General features: G+C 30.3%; 1 protein-coding gene across 1 annotated transcript; it reads right to left on the reverse strand.

Annotated features, from left to right (window-relative positions):
* Positions 1-4,942: 4,942 nt before the first annotated feature.
* Positions 4,943-10,984, reverse strand: LOC124915447 (E3 ubiquitin-protein ligase CHIP-like). Its single transcript, XM_047456164.1, has 8 exons — positions 10,735-10,984; positions 10,565-10,632; positions 10,428-10,491; positions 8,956-9,027; positions 5,917-6,050; positions 5,684-5,837; positions 5,472-5,582; positions 4,943-5,376 (listed from the first exon to the last, which is right to left on the reverse strand). Exons 1-8 carry the CDS (start codon positions 10,849-10,851, stop codon positions 5,251-5,253), a joined length of 846 nt encoding a protein of 281 aa, XP_047312120.1. The 5' UTR covers positions 10,852-10,984; the 3' UTR covers positions 4,943-5,250.
* Positions 10,985-12,112: the final 1,128 nt, after the last annotated feature.

The following is a 12,112-nucleotide window of genomic DNA, read 5'->3' on the forward strand; positions in this document are numbered from 1 at the left end:
AATTAATATTCTAATAGTATATTTTTTTTAAAATAGTTTTGAAATAAATAAAAACTTTTTTAAACAAGGCCTAGAGTATTTGTTTGTCTACACTAAAGGACGTTTCAGATAATAATAATAATAATAATAATAATAATAATAATAATAATATGATTAATTAGATATTTAATTATTTTGAGTTAAATTTTGATTTTGGTACGCCCTTAAGATGGTAAAGGCTTGCTAGCTGCTTAGGGCCAACACTAACTATGGAATGAACAACTATTTTGTTACTGTTTTTGTGTTCCTTCTCTATCTTTACTATTCACTTGTTTAAAATTTTAATAATATGTATGCATTTATCATGTTATTATTTAATTTATTTATAAAGAATCTAGAATTTGAATCCTAAAAATATAGGAACTGAATTGTAATTCAAGACTTTGATTGCGGGAACAAATTCTCTAGGACGGCTATAAATTGCATAATATATACCACGGAAAATATCAAGGTGAAACTGACATGACAACTATTAACTATCGGTTCAGATCCTGAGAAAGAGGTATGAATAGTGAAGATTGTGAACCAATATTAGGTTATTTACACATAGGGATGGAAAAAATTGTAGAAAATCACACAATTATACAATATTTGCCTTATGTAACACGTTGAGATTATTTAGCTACTATGTTAGAATTATAATTAAAATTCTAATTACGATGAGTTTTATTAATTAGGTCCAACAGTTTTTGACCCGAAACAAAAACACAATCTGAATCGAACACAAAAAAAACTCAGGATCGAGTCATGTATTTTTTGTTCGGGTCAAAATTAAGTCAGCCCGTTTAGTTTAACAAGAATAATAAACGATCAAAATGGGTCGATCTGAAATGACCAAAAATAGACTCACAGGCACCTTCGGGTTTACAATTTCCTTTTGGATGGTTTTATGTAAATGAATTTGTGATTTAGCTTTCATTGTTGTTTTGTGTTAATGTCATCTTAATTTGAAATAAAAAGATGGAATATTAATTATATAATGTTAAATCGGGTTGAGTCAAGTCAACTGGATCCAATTTAAGTCAATTACAAATAAATAAGTCATATTTATATTATATATTTTAACCCGAATTATTAAATATGTCAGGTTCAAGTTAGTATTGCTCAACACTAAGAATTTGTAAGCTCGAACCCGACCTGAATTCTCATCCCTAAATTATCTAATTTTAATGTATAAATGGAGGGTTAATAGTTTGGAAAAATATGTAATGCAAATTTTGATTGGATTAATTGTTTCAATTATATTTTAATATATTTATAAGGGATAAGTTTTTTTTAGTACGATGTGGTTTCAGCTTTTTGGCATTTACTATCATGTGATTTAAAATTAATTTTTAGTAGGTGAGGTTGACAACAACTACCCGAAAAACTTTGTACAACAATTGCATGTAACATGAAGTTTACAGCAAATTATTATATTATTTTTTTAATATAATAATTAGTTTTTAAATTAATTTTATATATTAATGAGAGAAAAAAATTAACAATTTTAAAATATGTTATTTTAAGTTTAATTATATATATATTAATTAAAGAAAATAAAAAGAACATTAAACAATTTAAACATATATTATTTTAAATTCAATAAAAATAGATTTTTATATTGATTGAAAACCTAGTTTCTCATAATTGTGTCCTAGTCTTTTTAAACCACGCCTTATTCCATGAGAAAAGCTAAAACCATATGATACTAAAATGTATTTATCCTTGTAAACTATTTATAATGAGCATTAATCTGTATATTGTTTTATATTAATAAAAAATTATATATAAATAAATTGAATATATTTAAAATTCAAATAAATTAATTATTTTTATAATAATTACAAATAATATTAGTAAAATAAATTATTAAATTTATTAAAAAATTAAAAATATATATGTTATATAATTATTGAAAAAAAATATTACATAACAATTGTTATATTTATTACGAAAATTAAAAATTCAGTTTTATAATTATTACAAACTAAATGTTAAATTTATTATTAATATTATTAATTTTAAATTTTATAATAATTTCATTTAATTTTACATTAATTAAAATTATATAATTAAAAATTATGTTACAAATAAATAAATAAGTTATTAATAATATTAATAATAATGATGGCAATAAAAGTTGAAAATAATACAAATATAAATTAACTTAATATATACTGTAAGATCAGATGTAAAATATTTCTTTATAAAAATAAATTAAGTTAGAAATATTGTTACAAATTAAATTACAAAAAGTTACACCATATCAAATAGTAAAAATGCAAAAAATTAATTACAAACAAAGTTACAAAATATTTGAAACATTGAAAACATTGAAAATATTTTTAACCAGCATGTTTATGTTATAAGGGTGAATAATATTGTTAAATTAGTTGTTAATTATTTTATTAATATGTTTCTTTAGTAAATGTTGATCATTAGGCTGTGCAGTTTGGCTCAGACGGGATGGTTGGTCTAATAGTAGTGTAATTTGTTTCATTTGGTTTTTTTTATAATTACCGGTTGAAACTGATTTGTTTCGATACCCAAAAATCATTGAAATCGAATCAAACCGAAATCGATCCATCTTTTAAAAAAAACTAAAATATTGCTATTTATTTTTATCGTAATCTTCTGAAAAGAGGTTTTAGGGTAGATAAAATAGCGATAAAGTTAGAGATTTGAGAGAGAAGAAGAACAGAGATAGGTTAGAAAGAGAATTAGAGATTTTGTTTTTTAATTTAAAAAAAAAAGTGAGGTATATTAAAAATGTTAAAAATTATCTGAACATAATAAATAATAATAAAGTATGACATTAAAAAAAACAATAAAAAATGTTACTAAATAAGTTATCGAATTCGTAAGTTTTCGAAAAAACGATTGACTTCCTTTCGGTAGACTCTACCGGCTTTCCAGAATGAATCTCAAAAAGTATCATAATAATAACATTATGTTTGATACGCATCGGACGATTACGATTAGTGAAAGTTCAACGATTTCCTTCTAACCATATAATTTACTAAAAATTAATTGGGATGGTAACTCAATTATGTAGTCTTGTTATATTAGTCGCATCAATCCAAATTTTCTAACAACTACCAAAGACTCGGGCATCACCCAATTAATCTCAGTGAAACTCCACAAAAGACTCTAGATATTAGTCACCATCGACAATGTAAAAGTAAGTAAGTTGTCGATTCAACTTTCTCGTGACACATACGACAACAACTAACCATAATTTAACTTTTTTTCTCACACATATCATTCGTAAGAACTTCACCGTGAATAACACTTCATCCAAATACGAGATTTTAGATAGAATCTTTGACTCCCAAAATTTCTCCCAACAAAAATTATATAAACTCATCTTAGCGAACAACTTGTAACAATGTCTTCATTTATTTCCAACACATAACGTAATGTTCAGATGTGGACACTTGTTTGCGTCCTATCAAAAGTAAAATTCTAACATGAGAAAAATTTACATAATGTTTAATCTTCATCTATATCTAATTCGGCTAGCGAAACCACTAGATTGAGGATCAAACATGTCCTTAGATTTTGTTTTTTAATATTTAAAATATATAGTATATACACTTTTATAAGTTTTTTTAAGGTACATGTATATGAAAATGAAAAAAGTCGTTTAAACATAACGACAAAAGCATGACATTAAAATAAAAAATAAAAAAACGGTACTAAATAAATTCTTAAGCTCGTAAATTCTCAAGAAGAATGATTAACTCTCTGACAGACTCAACTAACTTTCTTGAACAAATTTCAGAGAGCGTCGTAATAATAGTATTATAAATGATACGTATCAAACGACTACGATTATTGAAAGTTCGATAATTTCTCTCCAACCATATAATCTTTTATTAGTTAATTGTATATAATATATACTCTATTTTGTTTGTTTTATTTTAATTAATATAATATTTTATAAAAAATTATTAAATAATGTTTTAAAGCTTAATAGACATGGATTAATTTAATTTTATGTATCATTCAATTGAATGATTTAAAATCAAAGTTAAAATGTTAAAATTTTGCTAGATTGATCAAAATTATGTTTAACTTGTAAAATATATATTAATCTATTAAATAAAATAGTTAAACAAGTAAAAAATAGTTTTAAAAAATTGAGTCCGGTTCTGGTCAAGGCACCCATCGATTTCAAACCAATATTTCGGGTATTTTAAGTATTTTTTTTTTTTTTTACAAATTCAGGTCCATTCGATCCCCCAAAGAACATTGGCATGTCTATTGATCACATGTTTAAATTCATCAAATGACAGCTAATTCAGTTTATTTCACAGGGAGTCTTTGATATATCAAATGCTCATAGGGGTTCTTGGTTTCAGGTTTAAGCCTCATTTTTATTGACTTTCTCAGTTACAACTTACAACTACTCACCAAACCATATGTAATCCAATATCATTATAGTTCCTTCAGTATTATATTATCATGTGTTTCTAAATTAAAATTCCCACCTAATTTCTCCATCTTTTCCTACAAACTACAGTGGAATGAATCTATTTGTCCTTTTCCACAGTAACATTCTACCAACAAAAAACAACATAAAGAAGCCTGAGAAGAGTGACTCGCCTAGAATCATATCCATCATCTCCTCCACTCTATCCCATCTATGTTTACAACACTTAGAAATTAGAATTTTGATAATAGGATAGAAAACCCTCTTAATCTGTTCTGTTACAGATGCAAACTAATCACAATAATACTTATCATTTTGGATATTCCTTGAAAGGTGATAAGGTTCAAAATTTTTGCACAATATGACAGCTCAAGTTCAAGCTACATCTAATTGAGCATATATATACATTAAAATAAAATTGAGATTGATAAGATACAAGATATGTGGTCTTTTAAGACTTGCTTCATATAAAATTTAAAACTGGAGTCAGACTGAATTACTTTTTATATTTAAATAACCAATAATACCACATTTTAGCAGCAGTCCCAAATTGTGTTAGGTACCAAAAGACAAAAAAGAAAAGAGAAAATCCTAGAGGTCTCATAAAAAAAGTGAGAGAGCTTTCACAGACTATACAATCATACAGAAGTCCCTAATGATCGATCTGTCTATGCAAAGGCCCTTACCTTGCACAATTCAAGGTATGCCACTTGTAAATGATGTTGCCTATGATGGGTGTGGGTGGTGGTATACACAGCCGTTTGAACATAAAAGACAAACAAACATTGACCCGTTCAATCCATCATATACGCCCAACCGTGCTCATCTAGAAATGCTTGAACTGCTTCTTTTAGGGCTAAATTGGGGATCAGCTGATACTGCATCAGTGGCTCACGTGTGATGGGATCAAACGTACCCACCTAGTTATAAAGTAAGGAATGACAGTAAATTGTTATATCCTAATAAATGGAAGAAAAAGAAAAGACTTGAACTAATAATTATTATTATTAATTACCTTCTGAAGATGTTCCAGGATCACGGCCCTCTCATAGGTAACTCCACTTGGAGTGATGACAGGGTCACGAAATATGTCAAGAGTGATTCTACAACAAAGGTAATCCGGCACCTGAGAAAGTTCATATAAAAGTTGGCCAAGGGAATTGAAAACTGCCTTCATTTTTTAGGTTTGGGACTTAAAGAAGAACATGGGCAACACGAAGCTCTCACCTCTGTCGGCGTGTCAGCTTTGGCTGCATCTGTAAATACTCGTCCAATAGCCTCCAGCTGTTTTTTTTGGGCTTTTAAAATCTCGTCTTGAAATCCTTCTTTACATGATAGCTCTCGCAAATGTCTCTCTTTAAGAGCAGACTCGCAAGACTCTCTGCAGAATAGAAGAGAACATTCCTATCTTATTTAATTTGTGAAAATCTTAACATAAAAGGGAAACAGCAACAACATACTTTAAAGTTTGCAGTTCCCAAGAACGGCTGGTAGATTCATGCTCCCATCCAAGATATTTAGCTTTTGCAAGCTCTTGCCATATTTCCTCAACAATGTAACTCTTAGGATTTGCACCCCTCCCAAGTTCTAAAGCCTGCAAGAAGAAACAACAATTTATTATTAAAATAAACTGGCATCGACATGGGGAACAAATCAATATCCATAACTGATGGTTGTCAGTTATTTGTTATATTAGTTGAAGCAACAGTTAATTCCAAAACCCATTAAACAGGAGCCCAGCAATAATACGTCTCCTGCTACCGCTTCTTAGCTCATCACTGACAGCTTCAGAGAAAGGAGTCGAGTCAGTAATTTGTTGGCCGTGGAGAACAGATTTTCCAAATGTATTTATTTACTTGATTATTTATTTGTTAATAGTGGCATGCTATATGTGAATTGTTAGAAAGTTCCACATTCAAAGAGCAACAAGTGTCAGTAGTTCAAAATGATAAAAATAAAAATAGGGGTCTAGATTTCCTTGTGACTGATGTTAGCAACGAGGGAATTCTAAAACCTAGAGTCTGATACACCAAAGAAGACACTAAGAGTTGGGGATTTCCCTCAATTCTTGAATGATATCGGGCTTTCTACTGTACTTCGGCAATATAGGATTGTGTAGACCCACTGGTTGTTGAGAAGGCATCTCAGCTTGAGCGAGACTGAAAAGGAACCCAATTTATTTCATCGACATGAAAAGCACCGAGATCATTGGCGTTCAGATTTGCCCATTTAAATTATTTCTCCCATCTAGGCCTATAAAAGACCTTCAAGTTCCGTGACAGGCGTTTCTTGAAGGGCAATGATTTGCATCTCCAAGAATTAATAAAGGAGAAAATTGTGCTTCTTTTCCATGGATTGTTTAAACCCCGAATATTCCAAGATATGATTTTGTTCAACATATAGAACTTACGACAGGTTGAACCTTGTGCTGCTATCTCATCGCTCATAAATGGCACTTCTTTCACTGCTACAATTTCGGAAGCCTCCTTTAGAACCTCACCGGTAGTTGCTTCAGGAAGACGGGATGCATCATTATTCCACTATTGATTCCAGGTTTGTTACAAAGTGATTGAAGCCTTTGACTCGGTAATTATTGACATGCCAATGAGACTCCCGAATTCCATCAGGGCCTCAAATTCAACTCTTGACCCTCTCTCGGAGCTTTTAGACACTTCATATGGGATGGCTGTAATTCCAATCTTAGCAGATAAACTTGCTGGTGTTCTGTTTGTTGATATTCCCGGTTGGGTGGATTTATGTAGGACGGTTGGTAGAATTGGGTGTGGATGAAAAGGAAGGGTTGGCTAACCGGGTGTATTAGCTAGCTTGTTAGTTTGGGGTGGCAAGTTGGGTTATGGGCACACTACACATTTACAAAGTTTTCGATGAGTGGATGGGCTGAAAACAAAGGCGGTGGTATGTAAATGGGTTGGGGTGTTTTGCTAGGGCGAAAGCATTTGTAAATGTTGTGGACTTCTTCATGAGAGATGGAAGGAAGAGAAAAGAAATTCAAGTTTATAATACACATTGCTCTTCCTTTTCTGTCCTGGCTCCCTGCTTTGCTACCCGTTTTTTAATTCTCATATATCTTTACTAAACCATTCAAAACAATAATAACATAAAATCCTAAATTTCAGTAGCATCACCACCATTTTTAAAATGTAAGTATGCTAACACCATAATTCTTCTCTTAAAAGAAAAAAGCCATATGCAATTCCCATAGAATGTGAACAATTTTTATTATCTCCAAAGTGTGCTGTTGCTACTAATGCTATTGCTGGCTTAGAGTAGCTTCAACTTTTTATTGACAGTCACCATAGGCACAAACGCCTAATCATTTATACAGAGTTCGTCTTCCAATTGACACTTCTTTACAACAGGAAAGAAAGTAAGATGTCATCTGCATTATACTGAAATATTACCTAGTCAACAGCTTCTTTTTTCTTTTTTTCTTGTAGAATATAAACAGGAGCATTCATAGGTAGGTATCATAAAGGTAATGGTTATTTTCTAAAGACAACTGATCTAGGTTATGTACTTGATTGATCTTAACATATAAATTTATTAGAATCCAGCTTTCAGAGACCATCATGTTACTAATTATAACATACTGACTTAGAGAAAATGATTCATTAAGCCTCTTAAAAGACTCCATACACGTATATACTCCAATAAGAGAGAGACCATATATGATGATTATTTATTCCCTTTAACCAGAGAGATGGGATGTACCTATGATTCTTAGACTTGTGAGAAGGTAGTTTTCAGATATCCTCATAGCAATCTTAGAAACAATTTATATGTCTTCATACCGAATCAATGCAATTCATCATTGACATCTTATCCTACTTATACACTTGAAACAGAGGAGGAGAGAGAGAGAAATAAGAGAAACAAAGATGGTCCTTGCACAACTAAATGACCATTGTAATGCATGTTTACTTTTAAAGATAAATTGTGAAATAAAATGTCTGAAATATTTTGAACTCATAGCACTAGAACTCTACTAGTTATAATATGGGTGAGTGGAAAATGTTCATCTTTGAACATTAATGTTCAGGCTCCTCCCATGAATCCAACAATGGTGACACCCATTTAACCATATCAACTCGTATTCCCAAAAAACATATTATGTAATTCAGTAGAATCTGGTTACAGAGAAATATCTCATTTTGAATTTGGTTAATCTCTTCTTCTAGTTTAATTTTTCTTTCTTGTAGATTAGCAAACTCCACTTACAAGTACAGACCAACAAGTGCAGACTGCAGAGCCACTACAATAAAGACTCAAGCAAATTACTGGTGAAGAGAACAATTTTAAATAGATGAACGGGAAAGGGTAGTCAGCAGTTTACTACATCAGAAGGTTAGTTCACCGGTAGACACTCGAATAGCATACAAAAGATTCCCTTGGGAGAACAATATGATATATGAGGCATATTGGCAGTTTGCTACAATAATAAAATAAAAAATAAGTTACACTTAAAGTATGGCACATACTTTGTCTAATTCCTTGATTCCTTCAGCATACCCTTGCCTCTGTAGCAATGCAAGCCCGAGCATGTAATGACCCTGCTATTCTGAACTAAAACTAGGTCAGAAAACAAAAAGAAGAGCAACGACAAATATTTTATTATCAGACAAGATATAAATTTCAGCCCATCATTGCTGATAAAATCATTTGGACAATGAAATCACAAATTGGAAAAGTATTTATTTAATGAAAATATTTTGAAATTTTTCTACAAGATTTTTGGTTTTCAGCTCATGCTTCTAGGATATGCTAAATGTCAAAACCCTAATAGGAGTTCTGCCCATTTTGTCCAACAATCAACATTGTATTCCCCCGAGGGACAGCAAAAACACATAAATCTAAGCAAAGATTAATTAGTTCAAACTACACTACACTGAAAATGCCAATACATAAAACTTCACTTATTTAACATATAATTACAGAACAGGCAACACACACAGTGTATTGAATTTAGAAAAACTCAGGTGCAACATGATTCACCGAGAACTAGCCAAACTCGTCACAAACTTGGAATTATCAATAATGGAGCTAACAAAGAAAGAAAAACACAAGTTCGTGATAAAAATAAATAATAGAAACAAATATCTGTGTTTTCACTGGTAAGGCAAGGTGTAAATATTGTCATCGTGTTCAACATTGAAATGTATATTATCCTAGGTTGATATAATTAGAAACAAACGTTCATTTAATATCTTCCAGGAGGTTTACCAAAACACTTCTAAATAAACGATAACAAACAAAGCATGTCACAAAACCTCTTTACTGTTTAGAAACTTGACCAACTATCACTACAATACTGTCAAAAAAAATTAAACTCTGATATTTAGAATAAAATTATGATTTTGGCATTCTTTTGGGTGGATTCTAAAGAAGTTCCTACAAATGAAATAATCCATAAAAGTAACTTAGGAACATAGAATAATATGAACATTTTTTAAGGTATGCCAACAATATGACACAGCCTTCATATAACCTTCATATAAAAAATAACTTGTGTCAGTATGCTCTTGTGTCAAATACATAGTATGAACAAAACTCTCAATCTAATCAGAAGAATTTCTCATGTTACCAAAATTGACAAACATCTCTGTACTGTCAGAAAAACGATGTGCTGTTCTCAACTTTATAAACAACTATGAATTCAAGAGAAACCAAAATTCCAAAAGGGATATTCATCAAAAGCAGGTAGTTTTAAGATTAAAGTAGGCCCAAATCTTCCAAAAACAGCATAACTTAATGGGTTTGTTTATGTAAGATGTAATGCATAGAGACACAAAGAAGAGCTTGAGAGTCATGGAATGAGAATGTTCAAGACATGAATGATTCTTTTTAGAATGAAAACAAAGAAAACGGAATACCAACTGTTCTGAAGCAATGAAAACCCCTAGGTAATAACGTTTCAAGCATAAACTTAAAAGTCAAAATCAAATTGATTGACCTTCACAGAACCATGATCAAGTTGGATGGCTCTCCTGCAATCCTCTTCAACTTTCATCCAGTCACTGCACAAGATGAAACATAACATCAAGCACTTAAAACCAAGTGAAATGGTTCAAGATAACAACTCGTACATACTTCCGCCTCCGATGACACAACGCACGGTTTGTCCAATAAACAGGAACATTAGGGCATAAAGTTATTGCCTGAAACCCACCAGTCTCACAGAATAAGCGGAAAACCCAATAAAAATTAAATCGAAAAAACATTGAACTTGATGAAATTTCAAATTTTGAAATCGTACCCACCTCTGTATAAGCATCAATGGCGGCTGCAAACCTATCTTTTTTGAAGTAAATGTTACCATTTTGCCTTAATTTCTCCGCTTGAATCGTCCCCGTTGACACAACCGGCGTTGGAGCCATTTCGCCCTCTCTAAATTTCCTCTTTTTCTGATCGTTCCTTCCTTCCTTCCTTCCTTCCTGTTTAATCAAAAGGTATTCTTCTTGAACCTCTCTATAATAATACTATCAATATAAGGGAATTACTTTAATGCATGAAAATTAATATATTTCTGTATGTAATACAAATATAAATATAAATATATATATATATATATATATATTTATATAGAGAGAGAGAGAAAGAGAATTTCTGGATCGTTCTATTTCTTGTAACAGAGGTATGAGGAATACGCAACTGAGTTGAGAAGAACACGAGAAGGAGCTATGATCGTCTACAACGTCAAACAGAAAACCGATTGTTTTCAAGAATGCTTATTGTATATTATTTTTTGGGCCTTTGATTGGAATTTGGATGGTTATGACTTGTTATTTTTTTTTAATATACTAATCCTTATTATTTTAAAAAGTTACATTTATATAAAATATGGATCTAATAATTTTAAAATTATTACTTCACCGTTTAGCTAAATCACGGTGACTAAGTAGTAAAAATCGATTTAAAAGACTAAGATATCACAGGTTTGATACTTGATAGGGTCTTGGGGATGGGTGTCATTCTAGTTTTTTTAATTAAAAAAATATATATTAAATAACTATATATATATATTTTTTTGCATTGAAATCTTTTGTCATATATTTTTTGTCCTTGTTAACATTGTTCAATAAAATTCAATTAGGTCATTGTCTTGGCTTAATTAGGGCTGAGGTGGCCCACTTCCCAACGAAAATACTCATAATCTAGGGCCATCAATGTGCACATAGACCTAAACGTCAACCAAATACACAAAAGAAATCTAATTTTATTATATATAGTTTAATCATTACAAAAACAAAAAAAAACAAAAAATATATAATTTATATTTTTAAATAAAAACTCATATATAATATTTATTAAACTAGATAAAAAAAAAAAATAATATAACTAGGGCAGATGAAATAATTCTTTATTTTAATAATTCTTAATTTCATAAAAATAAATTAATTTAATTCATTGTTTGTTTCTTTAATTTTCGAAAAGAGCTCAAACTCATATTAATTTACTTGTTTTATTTATAAGTTTTTATTTTATTTTTTTCAAACTCAACTGAAATCTAACTTTTGAATTAATTATAGAATTCAATCCGAGAATTGTATTTACAAATGTACATGTTATTATCTGTTTAAAGATTTTTGAACTCAACTTCAACCATAAAGGAAACTTATGTTTATTCGAAAATAGAGT

The sequence above is a fragment of the Impatiens glandulifera genome, chromosome 1, assembly GCF_907164915.1.
Source record: "Impatiens glandulifera chromosome 1, dImpGla2.1, whole genome shotgun sequence".
Lineage (NCBI taxonomy): Eukaryota > Viridiplantae > Streptophyta > Magnoliopsida > Ericales > Balsaminaceae > Impatiens > Impatiens glandulifera.

Coding starts and splice junctions, on each gene's coding strand:
- LOC124915447 (XM_047456164.1), bottom strand. CDS start 10,851: ATGGCTCCAACGCCGGTTGTGTCAACGGGGACGATTCAAGCGGAGAAA. Junction 10,633..10,734: donor CCATTGATGCTTATACAGAG/GTGGGTACGATT, acceptor GGTGGGTTTCAG/GCAATAACTTTATGCCCTAA. Junction 6,051..8,955: donor GAATCAAGGAATTAGACAAA/GTATGTGCCATA, acceptor TTCTTCTTGCAG/GCTTTAGAACTTGGGAGGGG.